Source organism: Lemur catta, chromosome 19, assembly GCF_020740605.2.
Source record: "Lemur catta isolate mLemCat1 chromosome 19, mLemCat1.pri, whole genome shotgun sequence".
In the NCBI taxonomy this organism is placed as follows: domain Eukaryota; kingdom Metazoa; phylum Chordata; class Mammalia; order Primates; family Lemuridae; genus Lemur; species Lemur catta.
The window spans coordinates 21052662-21073824 of record NC_059146.1 but is presented as its reverse complement, the minus strand read 5'-3'; the positions used below and the strand labels follow the sequence as shown (position 1 = coordinate 21073824).

The 21163-nt window shown below is 49.6% G+C and overlaps 1 protein-coding gene across 3 annotated transcripts; it reads right to left on the bottom strand.

Annotated features, from left to right (window-relative positions):
• Window positions 1-761: 761 nt before the first annotated feature.
• Window positions 762-15723, bottom strand: CACNG6 (calcium voltage-gated channel auxiliary subunit gamma 6). 3 transcript variants are annotated; one of them, XM_045532701.1, is made up of 4 exons: window positions 15253-15723; window positions 10434-10508; window positions 8689-8826; window positions 762-1017 (listed from the first exon to the last, which is right to left on the bottom strand). In XM_045532701.1, the coding sequence occupies exons 1-4, from the start codon at window positions 15581-15583 to the stop codon at window positions 779-781; spliced, it is 783 nt and encodes a 260-aa protein (XP_045388657.1). In that variant the 5' UTR covers window positions 15584-15723; the 3' UTR covers window positions 762-778. The 3 variants fall into 3 exon arrangements, with proteins under 3 accessions (XP_045388657.1, XP_045388658.1, XP_045388659.1); XM_045532702.1 differs by lacking the exon at window positions 8689-8826 and having other exon boundaries at window positions 779-1017; window positions 15253-15583; XM_045532703.1 differs by lacking the exons at window positions 8689-8826; window positions 10434-10508 and having other exon boundaries at window positions 779-1017; window positions 15253-15583.
• Window positions 15724-21163: the final 5440 nt, after the last annotated feature.

Here is a 21163-nt window from a genome sequence, read left to right as displayed (position 1 = left end):
ATGAAATGATGCTTATAAAATGCCTAGACCAGTGCCTGGCACACAGGAGCTATGCAAGAATAGCAAATAAGGTCACATTGTGAGGTCCTGGGAGTCAGGACTCCATTTTTGAGGGGGAGACAAAATTCAACCCGTAACGATGTCTGCATTGTATACAAATTGTCATGTTTTCCACACTCTCAGCCATGCTCTATGGGCTCATTTACATGTGATAAGTAGCCATGTTTCCGGAAGGGGTGTAGAGTCTCTTTTTTCAACTCCAGAACGCACCGTCAGTCACATTACAAATGAACTCCAAACCAAAGTTGTCAAGTTTCCAAACTTTTAATCCCAAATCAGATCACAGCCAGGTCAGACCCTGAGATTCTTCCCTATTTCCCCCAACCCCACCCCTAGCTGCAGATGCGTCCCGAGAGGTCTCTCCTGGCAAGTGAGTCAATCCAGACCCGGAAAATGAAGAGGCCCCCAGCTCCCTCCCAAGGCCCCCTGACCATGTCCCCACACCCTAGTTACCCATCAGGTCCCGACAGCCTTCCCTGGGGACCCTCGTTTGCAAAAAGCCTCTTCTCGGCCCACCCCCAAGTGACGCAAATACAGCCACCGATAACATTGTATTTACAGAGGGAAAGTATGAGGGGGGCAAGAGGCAGGTTTCGTGGAAACAACGTGGCCCCGGAGCAGGGAGAACAGTTTCTCTGGGAGATGGGGCAAGAGATTTTGAGATTTTGGAGAGAGTGCAAGGGTTTGGCAGTTGCTTAGAGGAAGTTCACTGGTGGCTCTAGGTAGCTTGGTGACCCCGCTTGGGACAGAGTGACCCCCAGGGCCAGGAAGGCAGGGTGAGCCCCAGAAAGCAGCCGGCTCCCAGCAGCAGGATCAAGCCAGCCCCCAAACCGCAGCCCAGGGACCAGGAGTATTCGTAGGTCAGGGGCGGCGCCGGCGGAGGCTCAGGGCCCACTCTCTGCAGCAGGGCTCGCACGGAGTGCCGGAACACCTCCAGGCTCACCAAGAGCAGCAGGCCTGCGGAGGGGAGAGAGGACAGAGTGGCGCTCAGGCCCCTGGGGAACCCCCAATACACTCCTTTGCACGCTTGCTCAAGCAAGAAGCCTGGGAGAGCCCCCGACACCCTCCCACTCATGCATTCAACAAATACTTACTCAACACCTACTATATGGCAGGCACCATTTTCGAAGCTGGAGATAAAGAAGGAAACAAGACACAAATTCACAGAGAAAGAAAGAATGGTGGCTGCCAAGGGAAGAAGGGAAGGGGGAGTTGGTGTTTCATGGTATAGAATTTCAGCTCTGGCAGATGAAGGGGTCTGGAGAGGGACGGTGGTGATGGCTGCATAACTATGTGAATGTGCTGAATGCCGCAGACCTGTGCACTTAAAAATGGTTAAAAGGCAGATACGGAATTCCAGCTAGATGGGAGGAATGAGTTCTGGTGTTCTGCAGCACTACAGGGTGGTGAACATGGTTAACTATAACTTAGTGTATATTTTTAAAAGGCTAGAATAGGCCAGGCGCAATGGCTCACACCTATAATCCCAGCACTTTGGGAGGCCAAGGAGGGGGGATTGCTTAAGGCCAGGAGTTCAAGACCAGCCTGAGCAAGAGTGAAACCCCATCTCTACAAAAAATAGAAAAATTAGCCGGGCATGGTGGTGTGGGTCTGTAGTTCCAGCTACCGGGGAGGCTGAGGCAGGAGGATCACTTGAGCCCAGGAGTTCAAGGTTGCAGTGAGCTATGATCACACCGCTGCACTGTAGCTCAGGTGACAGAGCAAAACCCTGCCTCAAAACAAACAGACAAACAAACAAAAAGCTAGAGGAGTGGATTTTGAATATTCACAACACAAAGAGATGATTGTTTGAGGTGATATATATATATGTCAATTACTCTGATTTGATCATTATACATTGTATACATACATGCATCAAAATATCACTCTATATCCCATAAGCATGTATAATTATTATGTGTCAACTAACAGCAAAAGGGGGAAATAGTAAATTTTATGTTTGGCATATTTTCCCACAATTTTTTTTAAAAAGCAAACACAGGAATCAAGAAACAAAATTCAAATCAAGTGGTGGTGGGAGGGTCACAAAATGAAATGTAATTTGATTTTTAACACATTAACTGCCATGTGAGTTGTATTTAACTCATGCTAGTTTTGAGCCTGGGCCCTCGAGAAGCATATGTAACTCACACGTCTCTTCGCCTTGGGAGCAGAGAACTATTTTTCAAGTTGCATATGACTCACACACAGAGAACAATAAAAAACAACACATTTTTCATTAAATTTGAAAGGATCATTTTGTTTTCAAAGTTTTTATTCTATTTTCTTAATAAAACACCGTGGCCCCAAGGAAAAACTTTTTTTTTCTAGTGTGACAGTCAATGTGTTCAAAAAAAAAAAGCAGTGAAAGAGAAGAAAAAGAAGGAACAAGACAGACAAAGCCCCTACCCTCACAGAACTTATATTCCACTTGGAAAAGACATACAGTCAACACATAAACCAAGGCTTCCAAGACTCAGATGCCTACAGGGGGCGATGAGAAAGCATAAGTAAGTACATGAAACATGCAAATGTGGTGGGAACAATGACAAACAGAAACCAAACTCAGCTTCAGTCACCTGCAGCCCTTCAGAAATGGGGACCTAATTTGTTGGACCTCCTTGTTTCTCACGAATAGCCAGAATTGCTTAAATGATGATCATTTTTATGGGAATTTGCCCAACCTTTAAATGCTGGTGCAGAGAAATCTTTTATACCCTGCCTGTCAGACAAAAGCACATCTCCTGGCCCTCACTGGCCTGCAGACTGCCAGGTTGCAACTTCCAAAGTAAACAAATGAGGAGACAAGGTAACTTCAGGGAGTGATACAGGACAGGAAGGAAACAAAAACAGAGAGAGTGACACGCAGGGGTGGAGCGGGGACTTTAGATGGTGCCATCTGAGCCAAGACCTGAAGGAGCAGAAGGAGCCAGCTGTGCACAAAATTGAGCAACAGCTATTGCAAGCAGAGGGAGCAGCTGATGCAAAGGCCCTGTGGTAGGATGGAGCAGATTGTGTTTGAGGAAAAGAAAGGTCAGTGTGGCTGGAGCAAAGTGTGCTGGGGTGGGGACAGAGGTGGTAAATGGAATCACAGAGATGGACAGAAGTCAGATCGTGCAGGACCATCTGAAGGATCCCAGCTGCTTCCCCTCTCAGGTCCTGGAGTCTGGCCCCAGCCTCCGTTCCTGACCCTCCTTCCTCCCTGCACCCCAGTTCCCCTGTGGTTTGCCAATCAGGGGTCTGGAGATTGTAGCCTGGATGGTGTGGTTCAACAACCCCGTTATGAACCCTTTTTTGCTCCATGCAGCTCAGCATTACAGACAAGGGGGAGGCACCACCCAGTCCCCTTCCTTCTTTTGCTAATTCCTGCATTCTTTCATTCACTCAACAGATCTCCATCGAGCTCTTATCACAAAATAAATATAAACAAAACTAGCAAAGTCCCTGTCCTTCTGGAGTTTCATCCAAGAAGGGGAGATGGACAGTGACCAGTTAAATGCATTGTTGTGGGCTAAACTGTGTCCCCCTCCCAAAAGTTCATGTGTTGGGGTCCTGACCCTCCAGTACCACAGGATGTGACTATTTGGAGATAGGATCTTTAAAGGGATAATTAAGTTAAATTGATGTCACCAGAGTGGACCCTAATCCAATACGACTGGTGTCTCTATAAGAGAAGGAAATTTGGACACACTCATGGACAGAGGGACGACCATGTGAAGACACAGGGAGAAGGTGGCCATTTGCAAGCCGAGGAGTGAGGCCTCAGAAGAAACCAGCCCGGCTGAAGCCTTGATCTTGGACTTCCAGCCTCCATAACTTTGAGGAAATCAATTTCTGTTGTCTGAGCCACCCAGCCTGTGGCACTTTGTTACAGCAGCCCTAGCAGACTAATACAGACCTAAATATAGTAGGAATTTAGGTGGCTTTGACCTGGGGAAGAACCATGATCTGATTTACAATTTACAAGTATCACTCGAGCTGCTCTATGGAGAATTGACTTAAGGAGGGTAAGAGGAGAAGCCCAGAGAACGGTTAGGAGGCCACAGAAATTATCGCAGGGAAATAGGGTGGTGGCGTGGATTAGTGAGATGGTGAAAATGGAGGGAAGTGTTTGTGTTCAAAATATATGTTCACAGTAGCGCCAATAGGATTTGCTGACATAATGGATGTGAGGTGCAAAGACAACAGAGGGACCAAGGATGACTTCTAGATTTGTGGTCTAAGCTGTGAGTCAGCAAACTGTAGCCTACGGGCCACATAGTAGGTATTTACGGTTTTACGGGCCATATGGTCTCTGTCACAACCGCTCGACTCTGTAGTGTGAAAGCAGCCATAGACGATACGTAAATGAATGGAGTGGCTGTAGGCCAATGAAGCCTTATTTTTGGACACTGAATTTTGAATTTCATGTAATTTTCATGTGTTCCGAAATAGTATTCCTTTGATTTTTTTTTTCCCCCAACCATTTGGCCCACAGCCGAACAAAAACAAGAGGCAGGGGGATGTGGCACATGGGCCATAGTTTGCTGACCCCTGGCCTTGAGACATTAGCTTTGTGGCAAGAATCTAACCAAATGTCTTCATATCTCGCTTCCCCTCGACACCATGGGGTGGGTGTCATTATGATCCCCACTTTACATATGGGAAAATGGAAGCCTGGAGTAGTGGAGCTTGGGTCTGAGCCCAACCAGGTCCACGTCGTTGACTATTTTCTTAGCCACGCCATGATACCTCCTCCAGGATCCAGCCTGGCTTCCTCGCTGTGATCTAAAAAGACACATGCCCCTGCCTGCTTCTTCAGCCTCCTCTCAAGCTGCTCTGCCCACGCTCTAGCAAAGTGGAGTAGGACTTCTTTAAGGTCCTTCAATGTACCAGATTCTTTCAAGACTGAAGGCCATTTTGCTGTGTGGAATAATTTTCTGCTTACCCCTCCCTGAGCCTGCCTTATGCATCCTCATTCTGCACATCTCTGCTTAGATGGTAAGTTTTTAGAGAAGCATTCCCTGACCACTGCCACCTAAGTCTACAGTGGTCTATATTTTTCTCATACTCTTTATTTTTTTTGTTGTTGTTGTTGTTTTGTAAAGACCTAGGGTACAGCAATACTCTTTTTTTTCTGTATATATTTTTAGTTGTCCAGATAATTTATTTCTATTTTTAGTAGAGATGGGGTCTCGCTCAGGCTGGTCTCGAACTCCTGACCTCGAGCGATCCACCCGCCTCGGCCTCCCAGAGAGCTAGGATTATAGGCGTGAGCCACCACGCCCGGCCTAGATACAGCAATACTCTTTACCTGTTACTTATAGCATTCACCACAGTTGGTAGTTATAATATAAATATTGATTTATATTAGTATTGTCCCTGTATCTCACTTCCGTCTTCCCACACTGGACTATAAACCCATGAGGGCAGCAAACTTGTCTGTCTTATGGCTCTAAAACATAGAAGGACACCTGACATATATATTACAAGGAGAGAAACAACATAACCTGAACATGTCCCTTTATCTAGGGAGACCTCAAAAGCCCAACCTGCCCCAATCCCTGACACCCCATGTAACCACAGTAATTACAACATCAAATCCACCCTGACTCTCATTTCATTGCACGATCTGCAGAACATGTTCATGCCCAAGACTTCCATTAAACACTTTCACATCAACACCTTCCTGTGCACCCCAGGAATAATGCAGGTGTGAGTTCAATAATAATGTCAGCACTGACTTTCTACCAAGCTATAAATTCTGTGAGAATAGGCATCATCTTTACCTTACTCTCATTCTACCTCCAGTGGTACCTAGCGCAGCATCTAGCCTTGCTAGATATTAAAGGAATACTTGTGAAATGAATGGGTGTATGAACAGATGGATAAATAGATGGTTGGAGGGAAGGAAGAAGGAGGAAAAACAGGATGGAAAAGAAAGAAAAAGAGAGGAAGGGGGAGGGGAGAGAGGGAAGAAACTGCAAACGAATGGATGGCACTTGATACATGGATACTTGGATGAGTGAGTTCATGCACATGAGGAGATTTAAGCCCAGAAATAAAAAAAGGTTTGTCTTTTTATATTACACAGCTTTTAAGAAGTTGGGACTCCAACTAGATCTTTTTGATTCCCTTTTGATTTCACCGGGCCATCCCTGTCACTCTCCATGGAACTGTTTCTAGCTTGGTTACCCAGACGTTGACATTTTCAATGTCACCTCCTCAGAGAGGCCCTAACTCCCTGCAGTAAATCAAGTGCCCTCATTGTACACTCTCACAGACTGCTGCTGCTTTTCCTTCATAGCACTTTCTGCCATTTGTAATTGTGAGATTATTTATATTATTTCTGGGTCCTTAATCAGATGATAATTTCCATGAGGTATCTTTCTGTCCTGTATACTCTTATAATATTACATATGCATATATATACAGTCGGCCTTCTGTGTCTGAGGGTGACACATCCAAGGATTCAACCAACCATAGGTCAAAAATATTTTAAAAAGGATGGTTGCATCTGTTCTGAACACGCACAGACTTTTTTTCTTATTATTTCCTAAATACAACTATTTACATAGCATTTACATTATATTAGGTATTATAAGCAATCTAGAGATGATTATAGTAATGAAAGGATGCACATAGGTTATATGCAAATAATATGCTATTTTATATAAGGGACTTGGCATGGATTTTGGCATTTGTGGGGAGTCCTAGAACCAATCCCCCATGGATATCTAGGGATGACTGTGGAGACATGGGTGTGTTTCAATGAATTAAATGAATTAATGAATAAATAAATAAAATGAAAAGGGATGACTGGATCTTTTCCCCTTTATCTAGGGGGAGGTCTCTAAGGCAACAAAACAGCGATAAGAATGTGGACATTGTTATTTTCCACTCGTGTCTGCTTCCGAACGCCCAGCATGTCTCTCTGGCTTCATCTTGCATCAGGCCTCAACCTCACTTATTAATCAAAGCCACATGTACACTTACACAAGCTTTGCTTTGCTTTGCTTTAGACTCTAATCTTTATTCTTTTCCTCAAACTTGTGAAGTATTTTACAGTCAGTCTTTGTACATGCTATTTCCTCACCACCATCATAACCAATATCACCACCACCACCATCACCACCATCACCACCATCTTACCATCACCACCACCCTCACCACTACCACCATTATCATCACCGCCACCCTCACCACTACCATCATTACCGACATCAACACCACAACCATCACCACCACTATCATGACGACCACCATGAGCACCATCACCATCAACAACATTACCAAGAACATCAACATCACCTGTAGCCACCACAATGGTCACCACCATACTTTAGATAATTCCTATTTATCCTTCAATTATCAGCATAAGTGACACTTTCTTGGGAAGTTTCTCTGACACACAGTCCCACCACAGTGTGGACCCTTAATATACTTTATCATAAATCTCATCACAATTATAGTTGAATTATTATTTGGGTAATTATTGGTTATAGTCTACCTCTGGCTCTATGAGAGCAAAATGTCTCTCTTATTTAGTCTTGTATCTCTAGCCCTTACAGGTTACCTGGGACATAGTAGGTACTCATAATACACAAAGAATAAAGAAATAAAGTTTATGTAATTAATGACTTTTCTATTCACCTTATAAAACATTTGACCCAATAAGGAAACCAAAATCCAGAAAATAAAGGGAACCTTTCTAAGGTCACATGGTGATACAAGGCACAGCCTAGGCTAGAACTTAGATCACTCTTAGTTAAGCATTCTTTCCATCATACCATGCTGAACCTACAAAGATCCCACAAAAACATAGTTTCCAAAATGCAATGATGAGGTGAGGTGATGAGACATACTTTGGAAGAAGAAGATCAACTTTTAAGTCCTACATCTGCCATCATTAACTGTGTTGCCATGAGTATTGCATCTGACTTCTCTGAGGCTCATTTTTCTTATCTATAAAATGGAGGACAGCAATCCATACCTTAGTAGCAGTAGTACAAAGATTTGAACTGGATGTACAATCAATTGAAGTTTTTACTATTATTGAGGACTACATTTCAGAAGATATAGCATTTTATTTGAACCTTGAACTCCAAGAATATAGTAGTCCTTGCAGACCTCACATATCAAATCTAAAAGAGTATTTGGAGACCATCCAATTCTGAGCCACCAAAAGAGCTTGGAACTCTCACATCTTTGAGCCTACTACACCCCAGGGGCTTCCCTGTCCTCTCAACATGAAATAATGTTCAGAAACCTCTCCTTATCTCCCATAATGTGACAGTGTTTGGGTTCTCCAGGTCCAAATCTAAAAGAGTGTTTGGAGAGCCTCCAATTCCCAGCCAATATCAGGGCTTGGAATTCTCCCATCTTTGAGCCTACTATGGCCCTTGGACTTCCTCCCAATTCCCAGCATGCAACAGTACTTGGAGATTCCACCTCCCAGCATGCAACAGTGCTTGAAGCCCCCAGCTTGCAATGATACATAGAGATCCCATCTTCCAGCATGCAACAGTGCTTGGAGTCCCTACTCCCAGCTTGCAATGGTGCATAGAGATCCCATCTCCCAGCATGCAATAGTGCCTGGAGATACTCCCAGCATGCTATGTCCTCAGCCTCCAGGCTCTCAACCCTCACCTGAGAGGCCAAAGCAGACAGCTCCAACTCGGAGCAGGAACTCTGCACCTTTGCTGAGCACCATGATGACAGAGAGGCATCCCAAGGCCATGACTGCCAGGCCCAGCACTGCTATCACTGCAGCTGCCAGATTCACTTCTGTAAGGAGGGGAGAGGGAAGAAGTAGAGCATGTGGGATGTAGGGAATGGGGAGGACTCATCTATAGGGACTCAGAACCAGGAAGATGTACAATTCAGGACTGGAGAGGAATGAATATTCAAGCAGATCACCCAGCCCAACATTTTACTTATACTATTTAAGGAACTAAGACTCAGAGAGGGTCAGTTATTGGCCTAAGGACACAGAGCAAAAAGGGGACAGAGCCAGGATTAGAAAGAGATGGGAATTACTAATCATTACATATGATCTGGTCACCATTCGTTTATAGGTGAGGAAACTGAGGCAGTGGGGTGTGTGAGAGACAATGGCAAAGGTGGTGTGTTATAGTGGAGTAATCCAAGGCAGAATCCTCCCCAGCCACTTCCTAGGTGGAAGATTCTGGTAAAGTCACTGAACCCCTCTCGGCCTCAGTTTCCTCCTCTGGAAAATCAGGAACAAAATCTCTATCTGATTGGGCTGCTGTAAGGATTAGAAATCACATACATAAAGTGATTGCCCAGTGTGGTGCTTGGCACATAGTAGGTGTTCCATACGTGTGCACCAGGGTTATTTCACTACCCCAGGGGCACACAGTGGCTGGCCCAACCTCACATAGCACAAAGGCAAGAGAGAAAGGGGAAGGCAAAGAACCACCATTTATTGAGGACCCACTACGTGCCAGCCTCCACACAGAGCGTTTTAGCTGCATCATCTCATTAAATCTTTACAAAGACCAGGTAAGATTCATGACATGATCACAATTCCTTTACTGGTGGGGACACAGAGGCACTGGGGTGATGCAGAGTCTTGTGGTTAGAGTTGAAAGGGCAAAGTCTTCAGAGCTGCACTGTCCACTAGCCACATGTGGCCTCTTAATTCTAAATTGATTTAAATTAAACAAAATTTAAAACTCAGTTCCTTCAACACACCAGCCACATTCCAAGTGCTCAGTAGCCACATGTGGCCAGTGGCTACTGCACGGATCAGGGCAGATGTAGAACATTTCCATTTTCACAGAAGAGTCTGTGGGAAAGCATTGCTTTAGAGTCAGAATTGTTTGAGTTCGAATCCTGCCCCTTTCTCTGCCACTTCTTGGGAAAAATTATTTGAACCCTTTCTGGACTTCCATTTTCCCATCTGGAAGATGAAGATAAAACCCCTGCCCTGCAGGGTTATAGAAAAGACTGGAGACCTTATAAATGAACTCCCAGTGCTGTGCTTCGCATGTGGTAAGTGCACATTTGTGAGATGTTAACATGCTGTCACAGAGAAGGGCTGTGACTTGCCCAAAGTTATAGTATGTGGCACAGGCAGACTTAAGGGGTAAGAGTGTCAGGCACAGGGCTTTGGAGAACCATGTCCCCATCATTCACTCTCCTGCCACCACTCCCCAGAGATGGGACATCTGAAAATCACAGAAGCCAAGCTCATCCTGGGGTGAAGCAGAGGAAGGGACAGTGTAGTCAAAAACTCATTCCTCCACTCTAGCCCGGGCAACAGAGCAAGACTCTGTCTCAAAACAAAAAACCCAAAAAAAACCCTCACTCCTCTAGCATGGTCAGCATACCCTCCACCCCTCGCCCACCATGGGCAGGAAAATTCTCACCTTTCTTTGTGGTTCTCTGGAAGATGCGTGCATTCTCCCCCGTGGTGAAGAATTTAAAATAGGTGCAGTTTGCTTCTGTGAGAGCAGAAGACAGAAAAGAGGAGGTGATGATACGAGATCCCCCGTGTAAGCTCAAGGCTGGACCCTTAACATGGCTCACAAAAATCTAAAACTAGGACATCAGCACCCTGGATATACAGAGGAGAAAAATGATGCTCAGAGATGGAAAAGCTACCTGCTGCCACATCACCATCCAGGAGTTGGGATTCCAACCTGGAGCTGTGGGGTCCAGATGTGTGGCCTTGAGTGGGCACTTAACCTCTCTGGGCCTCTGATTCTTCCTCTTTAAAATGAGATAATATTTTTCCTGGTCTCTTTGTATGGGATTGTTGAGGGTCAAGTGGGAACAGAAATGGATAATCACTTTATTCAACAAAGGACACCAAGATACAGGAAACAGAAAGCTAAGAGGCTCAGAAAAGATTCCCATCTCAAAATGGACTCCTATCTAGAATGCACAAAGAGCACCCGCAGATTAGCAAGAAGAAAGGGGTAACCCAGCTGAAAAACCGGCAAAGGGTAAGCGGGAATTCAGAGAAGAGAAAGTCTGGGTAACCCTTAAGTACACAAAGATATGCTCCACTTCACCAGGGATCGCAGAAATGCAACTTGAATCAGCAGGGAGGTGCCACTTCTGATAAATTAGGTTGGCAAATATTAAAAGGGTAGTATCAAGCATTTGGACGGATAAGAGGAAACAGCTGGGAGTGTAAACCGGTGTTTTTGGAACACACTCTGAGATATTTTATAAAACGACCCTATGACTCAACAATTTCACTCTTGGGCATACATCTGGATAAAAACATACAGGAACATATATGTAGATGTTCACTGCAGCATTGTTTATAAACAACAGGGGGTCAAAATCAACTTTGGTGCCCATCTCTAGGTGAACAGACAAGTAAACATAGTGGATGCTCCCTGTGAAAATCTCTCCAGCATATAAAAGCCATGAATTAGAATAACATAAAACAAAGTGGGGAGATTTGAGAAATACAGTGTTGAGCAAAAAATATATATATAATAGTAATTTAATTAAAAATTCAAAAACAGACAAGGTGGCAAGAGGAAAAATTCAAAAACAGGACAAAACGTATAGGATGATCTCATGTATATAAAACTCATACATATAATACTATATATTTGCCAAGTCAAAACATATATCTATGAATATATATCAAACATATCAAAGCAATGAGTTAGGAAATAATGAAAAAAATAATGTACAACAAAGCACAAGTAGGATTTTGCAAAGGCTGATAATGATTTTGTGACATAAACTGATGAGTATGATTCACTCAACTTCATGTACTTGAGATCTAAGAAACCCTAAATATTTTTAAGGCACTTTCTAAACTGCATTTTAGAGCCAGAACTTCCCTCAGAATTCAACTAGTCCAACCTACTCTCCTATTCTAAAGATGGGAAAACTGAGGCACAGAAAGGGGGAAAAGGGGTAGAGAACAAAAGATGTAAAGAAAAATAGGAGAGGCCGGGCGCGGTGGCTCACGCCTGTAATCCTAGCCCTCTGGGAGGCTGAGGTGGGTGGATCACTCAAGGTCAGGAGTTCGAGACCAGCCTGAGCGAGACCCCATCTCTACTAAAAAAAAAAAAAAAAAAAAATAGAAAGAAATTATCTGGCCAACTAAAAAATATATATAGAAAAAAATGAGCCGGGCATGGTGGTGCATGCCTGTAGTCCCAGCTACTCGGGAGGCTGAGGCAGTAGGATCACTTGAGCCCAGGAGTTTGAGGTTGCTGTGAGCTAGGCTGATGCCACAGCACTCACTCTAGCCCGGGCAACAGAGTGAGACTCTCTCTCAAAAAAAAAAAAAAAGAAAGAAAAAGAAAAATAGGAGAGGGGCCAGGCAGTCTGGAGAAGTGGAAAAGAAACTGTCCAAATTGAAAGAAGACATTCAGGGACAAGAGATAAATCCCTGAGCAGGTGAGGTGGTGTGGGACACTCCACCTGGTACCTAGAGGGAAGGAGGAGAGAGCCAGATGTCTGGTCAGGAGTAGTGGGAGGTGTAAGTTCTTACCCTGCAGCAGCAAGAGATAAAGGATGTTCAATGTCACAAAGCGAAGGATAAGGATGTTCTTAGCAGCAGTCAGTGGGGGAAACATGGTCTCCTTCCACGAGGGAAGCATGAGAAGTCCCTTCTGGGACAGTGTGGGGTGTCAGGCATCCCATTTTGGCTACTTATGATTTAGGATATCCTGTCTCTTGACCCCAGAGGATATGGCATATCCCATCTGGAAAGGTACAGGGTATGTGTCACCCCCCTCGCAGCCAAGGGAGACATGAGGTGTCTTTTGATGGGCAGTGGGAAGTGGGGGATGCTTCTCTGAGACGATGAAGATTATGAGATGCCCTCTGAGGGCTGGGATTGTGGGATGGTGGTAACAGCCCTGTAAGAAGACTGAAGTCCTTTCTGACCAATAGAGGGGATAGAGAGGAATGTGAAAGACCCCATATTATGCAGTGAGGTGGGATGGACATTCCCTCCAGTGCAGCAGGGACCTTTGGGACCTCTTTATGGCTAGTGAGATGTGATACAATGTAGTTGTTAAGAACAGAGACAACCAGGGTTCAAATCCCACATCACTAGCCTGGGTGCACAGACTGAGCGACTGAAATTTCTTTCTCCTCTTTTTTCTCTTCTGTAGAATGGGGGTGAAAATAACCATTCATGGAGTTTCTATGATGGTAAATGAGTTAATGCATGTAAAGTATTTAGAACAGAACCGGGCACTACATAAGCGTCTAATATTTTTATTACCAGGGCATCTATTTTGCAAAAGTTTGGGATCATCCTATTTGGGATCCCAAGGGGCCAAAGGTAGCCCATCTGCAGAAGTAAAGTGTTTAAGACAGCCCATCTGGGCCGGACGTGGTGGCTCATGCCTGTAATCCTAGCACTCTGGGAGGCCGAGGCAGGTGGATCACTCGAGGTCAGGAGTTCAAGACCAGCCTGAGCAAGAGCGAGACCCCGTCTCTACTAAAAATAGAAAGAAATTATCTGGCCAACTAAAATATATATAGAAAAAAAAAATTAGCCAGGCATGGTGGCGCATGCCTGTAGTCCCAGCTACTCGGGGGGCTGAGGCAGTAGGATCGCTTAAGCCCAGCATGGTACTCACTCTAGCCCGGGCAACAAAGCGAGACTCTGTCTCAAAAAAAAAAAAAAAAAGACAGCCCACCTGGACGCTGCGTGGGTAGCTCAGACAGCAAGGGGTGCCTGGTGTCGTTCATGTTACCAAGGGCTTGGAACATCCTATCTGGGGCGCTATGGATGTAAGATATCACACCTGGAGAAGTGAAGGACGGGGAAACCCCATGTAGAGCCCAGAAAAATAGGAGATATTCTCTGAGGGGCACTGAAGATTATAGGATATTCTTTGGACAGTAAAGAGTGTGAGAGATCTCATACGGGTGATCAAATTTATGACAGCCTGAATGGGCTATGAGGAGTGTCAGATACTTCCCTTGGGTCAGTAGAGGTAGAATGAGGTTTCATCCAGTTCCCAAGGGGTATAGAATGTCCCAGTGGTGTAAGTACAAGGCATGGCATGTCCCGTCAGAGAGGACATATGTCTGCCCTGGGATGTTGGGAGCTTCATTTGCTGGCATCGGTGGGTGGGGAACAGGCATAGATTCTCCTTATGGGTGGGCGTTAAGGTGGTCTGCCTCCCCAGGGCTCACAGGATGGGAGTGCAGGCTGTATCCAGGGTGGGAAGAGCAAGCTGACACCAGGAACCCAGACTGTCTCTCTACGGGCACAGGCTGTCCGTGGGCACAGGCACAGGGGCACACGCTGCCTCAGTGGGTGCAGGCATTTCTGGAGGATGCAGGCTGTCTGGTGCGGGTACATGCTGTCTGAGGGTACCAGCTGTGTCTGGAAAAACAAGCTGGGTCCGGGGACACAAGCAAGGTTTATCTAGGCTCTGTGGAGCCACAGGCTGCTCTAGGGGCACCCAGTAATGCCTGGGAACACTGGCTGTATTAGGAGCAGGGTTTTGGGGGCAGTCATAGAATAATCTGGTAGCATAGACTGGTCTGGGGGTACAGGCTGGTCTGGGGGCCGAGGCTATAACTGAGGACATAGTTTGGTCTGGGGGTACAGGGTAGTTGGGAGCACAGGATGGCCTTGGGGCCCAGGCTCTCTTTGGCAGCACAGCATGGTCTGGGAACACAGGCTGTAGGTGGGGGCACTGGCTCTCTTTGGCAGCACAGAATAGCCGAGGGATACAGACTGGTCTGAAGTCACAGCCTGGCCTGAGACACTGGCTGGTCTCGGGGTACAGGAAGCCCTGGGAGTCCATGCTAGTCTAGGGGCATAGCCATACCTGGGGCAGAGGCCATAGCTCGAGGACAAGTTCTAAGGCACAGATTACATGGAAGCACAGGTTTTCTGGGGCCACAGGCTGTAGCGGGGGTACAGGCTGGTTTTAGGGTATAGGCTGTAGCTGGAAGACAAGCTCTAAGCCACAGGTTCTCGGGGGCAGGCCAGTTAGGGGGATAGGCTATGTCTGGGGGGCAGCCCTCTCCCTTCCCTCCCTCTCTCCCTAACACCTTCTGGAAGCAGAGGTTGATGTGAGCGAAGGCTCTTTCTGGGGATGACAGCTCTCTCCTCGGGGCTCAGGCTTTCTCTGGGGGCACAGGCTGTTTCTGGGGCACAGTTTTCTCAGAACACGGGCCCCCCTCTCTCACCCTCTGTTTGCGGGACACAAGCCCTGGAGCAGGGCAGCGGCCTCTCACCTCCGGGCAGCTCCGCGGGGCCGCAGGTCTCTCTGCCCGCGGGCACGTCAGCCTGCCACAGTCGCTTGGTGCACACCTTCCACAGCCCCAGGTGGGCAGCGTCGCAGACGGCGCTGCCGTTGGCCTTGTAGGTGTTGAGTTCCACCCAGAACTCGGTGCCCACGGACAGCACCGCCAGAGTGGCGCCCACGGTGGCCAGTAGCAACGCCAGCTTGATCTTCCCCTCGCGCTCGGGCGTCAGCCAGGACCCCTGCTGCCCGCGACCCCTCCGAAGGCCCGCGGCCCCCCGCCGCCGCATCTCCTCTTGCATGAAGAAGTTGGACCACATCATCGTCCTTATCGTCCTTATCGCCTTGACGGGGCGCAGGGCAGGTTCGGAGGAAGCAGAGCTGAGCAGGGGTCTTGGGGGCGGGAGCGGGGAGCGGCCTGGGGTCTTAGAAGGGGGAGGGCCTGCGTCTCCCTGGATTATTACAGAGGAAGATCTCAGTCCACCCTGGAACCTCAGCTGGGAAAGTCGGGGTCGCCTCTGGGATTTAGAAAAGAAAAAACTAGATCCCCGAGCTGGGTACGCCTGAGGTTCAGAGGAGGGCCTGGGGTACCCTCAAGAACTCAGCAAAGAAAATGGGGCCCAGAGAAAAAGCAAGGCCCCCCCCCAAAGCCCAGAGATAGAGCCTGGGTCCCCAGAGGGGGTTCTGAGGGCTCTGGAGGAAGAACTGGGTTCCCGATGAAGCTCTGAGGGCTGCCCCGGGTCCCCACTGGGAGGATAAACAAAAGGGAAACTGGTTTTCCTGAGGGAAGGGATGGGAACACCCCACTAGGGCTCAGAGTTTGGGGTGCCCGGGAAGGGGACTTGAGTTTGAAAGCGGACGTGGATTGGGTTCCTTTAGGCTCAGTTTGAGGAAAGAGAACTTGGGTCCCCTTTGGGATTCAGTAAAAGAAAACTGGGGTCCCCCACGGGAGCTCAGAAGGGGAGGGCAGAATTCTCCCCGGTCTCTCGGGGAGGCAGTGGGATCCCAGCCTTCACAGCAGGGGAACAGCAGAGTCCTGATGGGGGTTCAGGGGAGCACTGGGGTCCGGCTGGAGTTCAGGAAAAGGGGGGGGGGCCTCCCTAGCCATTCAGACAAGAGATCAGAGAAGGTCGACACTAAGGCTGAGCGACACTGGAGTCCAGAAAAGGAGGCCGAGTAGCCCCTACGGCTCAGAAAGGGGCCTGGGGCCCCCACTGGGGCTCAGACCAAGGGACACAAAGTACTCCCAGGGTTCAAAGGACAACTGGGACCAGAAAGAGACTTTGAGTCACTTCGGGATCACTCCGTCCCCTTCCCCCGGGCTCCCAGGGCCTGCCCGGCCCGGACCGCTCCAGGCTCAGCTCCAGGCCGGGCCCTCCCCTCGGGCCTCCCACCCCGGTGTCCTGGGCAGGGGCCCCTCTCGCTCTCCTGCCTCCGCGCCGCGCCGCCCCCAGCTCCGCGACGCCTCCGAACCGTCCGGCCCTGCTCGCCGGCGCCCGCTCGGCCCGCCGGCCTGGCCGCTCCGCGCTCTCCCGGCCTCGCCCCCCTGCGCCCACCCCCTTCGCCCTCCCGGGCTATTTCGGGCTCGACCCGTAAATAACACCCGCACCTGTCGCCTGGCGCCTGTTGCCATAGGGATCCCGGGTATTTTAAGGGGACGAGAGGGGAGGAAGGAGGCCGCCCGGGAGGAGGGGCTGGGGCCGGGTCCTGAAAAGGCCCGAGCTGAAGGGACTTTCCTTAAGGGGCAAGGGCGGGGGCTGAGAGTCCCAGCTCCAGAATCACCCGGCGGGCGACAGAGGGGGCGGGGCAGCCAACCTGAACTGCTGGGTTCCCCGGGAGGAGGGGGCTGGGGGCCTGGACCCCTGGTCTGAGGGAGGAGGGGCTGGGGGCCCAGAATCTTGGGTCTGAAGGGAGGAGGAGCTGCGGGGGGACCCCTGGGTCTGAGGGAGGAGGGGCTGCGGGGGGGGGGACCCCTGGTCTGAGGGAGGAGGGGCTGGGGGCCCAGAATCCTGGGTCTGAGGGAGGAGGGGCTGGGGATGGGATCCCTGGGTCTGAGGGAGGAGGGGCTGCGGGGGGGGGACCCCTGGGTCTGAGGGAGGAGGGGCTGGGGGCCTGGACCCCTGGTCTGAGGGAGGAGGGGCTGGGGGCCCAGAATCCTGGGTCTGAGGGAGGAGGGGCTGCGGTGGGGGACCCCTGGGTCTGAGGGAGGAGGGGCTGGGGATGGGATCCCTGGGTCTGAGGGAGGAGGGGCTGCGGTGGGGGACCCCTGGGTCTGAGGGAGGAGGGGCTGGGGATGGGATCCCTGGGTCTGAGGGAGGAGGGGCTGCGGGGGGGGACCCCTGGGTCTGAGGGAGGAGGGGCTGCGGGGGGGGAACCCCTGGGTCTGAGGGAGGAGGGGCTGCGGGGGGGGGGGGGACCCCTGGGTCTGAGGGAGGAGGGGCTGCGGGGGGGAACCCCTGGGTCTGAGGGAGGAGGGGCTGGGGGCCCAGATTCCTGGGCCTGGGGGAGGAGCCTGGGGCCAGAATCTTGGGCCTTGAGGGACAGAAGGACCTATACCCATGTTGGAGTCCTTAGCCCCCCGCCCCCCGGTAGAAATGGCCCACCCCAGGGAGGGGCTGGCTGTCAGGGGCGAGGGAACCAGAGCAGCAGTCCTCTTCATCGAGTTTATTAGATGGGGCACCCCCAGGGGACCTTCCATGCAGTTTCAGCTCCCCCGGGGGCAGGGACGGGGGACAGCCGTGTGGCATGGCAGCAGGGCCTGATCTTCAACCCCTCACCCCCTCCCTCAGCCCTTCTGCAGACAGCACAGGTGGGACCCACCTCTCTCCAACTCCTTCTGGTTAGCTGCTCCAGGCAGGCCTGGTGCCCGACCTGGGCAGGGCTCTGGAGCACTCTGGCCCTCTGTGTCCACCCCTGTTCTGGACTTTTCTATTGGAGCACACATTTCCCTGGGATGTGATTGTCTGTGTCTGTGTCCCGCTCTTCGACCAGACTGGGGCAGGGGCCAGCCAAGTATACAGGAGGAATTCAAATGGCCAGGTACGCAGGCAGCCTTAGAAAATGTGAATCGGGTGACTTGAATGAATGAATGATTGAGCAAAGGAATGACCAGGTGGAGTGAGGTGATGACACACAGACACCCCCTCCCAGGCTCAGGAAGGTGCCTGCTGTGTTTCCTGAATGCCTGCCTGCCCCCACTGGAGCACACCTCACTCTGTTCCTGTTGCTACCTGTGTCCCCTCCACCGGCAGACGCTTACAGGACCTGGCACTGGAAAGTCCTCAGGAAACATTTCTGAGGACTGAATGAATGTTCATTTCTGAAAACGAATGAAGGAAACCTGTTCTTTCCTTTCACCCACTGGGGCTTCCCAGCACTTGACAGGATCTGGAGCGGGAACCCCAGTGCATGCCTGGTGCTGGCAGCAGCAGGAAATAGGAGCTGGGCCAGGCAGCCCTGGCCACGGGGTCACCAGTGCCTGTCTTAGGGCGTCACCTCTTCCCTGTCCCTGAAGTCATCTTCCCCTCCTGGGCCTCCCCATCTCTCTGGATCCTGCCTGCCATAGCAGCTCTCTAACTGCAGGGCGTATTTTTCTCTTCCATCTCCCTGTCTGCGTGCCTCCCTCTCTCCTTTCTGTGTCACTTTCATACCCCCACCCAAATTGCCTAGATTCCCTTTCCCTCCATCTTCCCCCCACATTTTCTCTCCCCGTCACTCCAGTAGGGCTCCCATCCCCACCACTGCACTGAAATGACCTCTTATCAAGATCATCAGCCACCTCCGTGTCATCAAACCCAGAGGTCACTCTGCTCTCAGGACCTCTCTCTAGCTCTCAGCAGCATTCGGCTCAGCTGGCCGCCTCCACCCCTTCTTGAAACACTTTTGTGCTCTTGTCCTCTGCGACTCTCCTGGATTCGGCCTGCCTCTCAGTCACGCCTTAACTCCCTTTGCTACATCCTCTCCAACCACCCCCATGCAGATGCCCCAGTGGCTCTGGCCAGGGTCACCTCTCTGTCCGCACTCACCTGCTAGGTGACCTCACCCAGTCCTGTGGCCTTAAATGTCTCCTATATGCTGATGTTTCCAAAACATATATTTCTAACCATGACCTCTCCCCCAAGCTTTGGTCTCACGTATCCAACTGGCTACTTGATACCCCGACTTAGATTTCCCACCGGCATCTCCAACTCAACACATCCAAAAGAGAACCCTTGGCTCCTCCCACCTAAATCCCATTTCCTTATCCCAGTTTCCCCTTCCTGGCCACAATACACAGAAGCACCATCCCAAGATGCACAAGCCCAATTTGAAGAATTCCTCTCTTCCCCTTAGCTTGGTTTCTCATCGCCTCCCCCATGACACGCAATTCACCACCACTGCAGGGTCTACCTCCACAATCCCACACCTGTCCTTCCGTTTGCCTCCATCTCACTAACTCCACCTTGGTCCAGGCCATCTGCAGCCTCGACTGGACGAGCACAGCAGCCCCCTAACTCCTTGTGTCCACTTCCGACTCCTGAAGTCTATCCTCAGCACAGCAAAGGGATTCTGCTGTTACTTTGTTTAAATAAAAACATGATCATGGCTCAAAACCCTTTAAAGGACTTCCTTTCGGATCTAGAATAAAATCTGGATTTCTTCTCAGGGCTGCCTGGTCAGCCCCACGCTGTGCTTCTGATTCACACATTTGCTTACCCCACAGCCTCCTCCAAAACCTGTTACTCCTCAGGCTTTTTTGCTGCCTCTGGTGGGTGGAATGCTTGTCCCCAGATTTTCTCACCTCCCTTTCCTTCTCACAATCTCCCTGACGGGAGGTCTTCTGGAAACACCTTATCTAAAGTCAGCCTTGCTGCCATTCTGTTCCCACGCTCTGCTTAATTTTTAAAGCACTTTTCAGTCACTGAAATGATCTTATTATTTATTGTTTGTCTCTCCTGTGAGTCCCAGGAGAGTGGGACCTTGTCCGTCTGTTCACCGTCATATTCCTGGGGCCTAGACTGGGTCTAGAACAGGTTGGCGCTCAAAAAATATTTCTTGAATACTGAAAAAAAAAAAAAAACAAGACATGGATCATTCCTCAACGCTATACTTAATCGCCACATTTCTTTTTGTGCATATCTCTGAATCTTCCTCTGTGGTTTAGACCCCTCTCCTCTCTCTCCCCCTCTCTCTCTCTCTCTCTGTGGTTTATCTATCTTTGTGGGGTTTTTGTTTTCTGGTATCTCTGAGATGTCTCTCCTCCAATCTGTGCATCTTTTGTCTATCTCTCTCCTGCCCCTTTTTTCTCCTCTCTCGATCACCTTCCTGTGTCTTTTGACTTTTTCTGTCCTTGTGACTCAACTAGTTTTGGCGTCTTCTGCCATCCTCTCCTCCCCACCTCTCTGTTCCTCCTGCCCACCCTCCATCACTCTTGCGGCTACCTTTGGCCTTTGGACTCTAGAATCCATTCTGCCCCAACCAGTTCTGTCTCCCTCATCCAACAAAGAAAATCCCCCGCCAAATTTGTCTCTTTTAACTCCCGTCCCCCTCCTCTCCCTCCCTACACTCAGTCCTCCATCTCCTTCACTTATATTCTTTTCCCTACATTTTCCAGCGTCTCTCCCTGAAACTCCCCCCACAATTCCCCCCAGGGCCCCTGACCTCCATCCAGTCTCACCCACTTCCTGGTCCTTCCACATACAGCCTGGAGGGAAATTTGGAACATCCAGCTCTTATCTGGTCCCTCCTCAGTTCCAGCCCTCTCTGCTGCCCCACCTTCCCAAGATGAAGGCTTGTGAAGCCCCTGGCAGGGAGGCACCATCGCTCCCCACTTCCTTCTTTGCACTGTCTTTGTCTGTGGGTGTCTTCGCACCATATGGGAGCCCCGTGAGGGCAGGGCAGGATCAAAGTCATTTATACGCCCC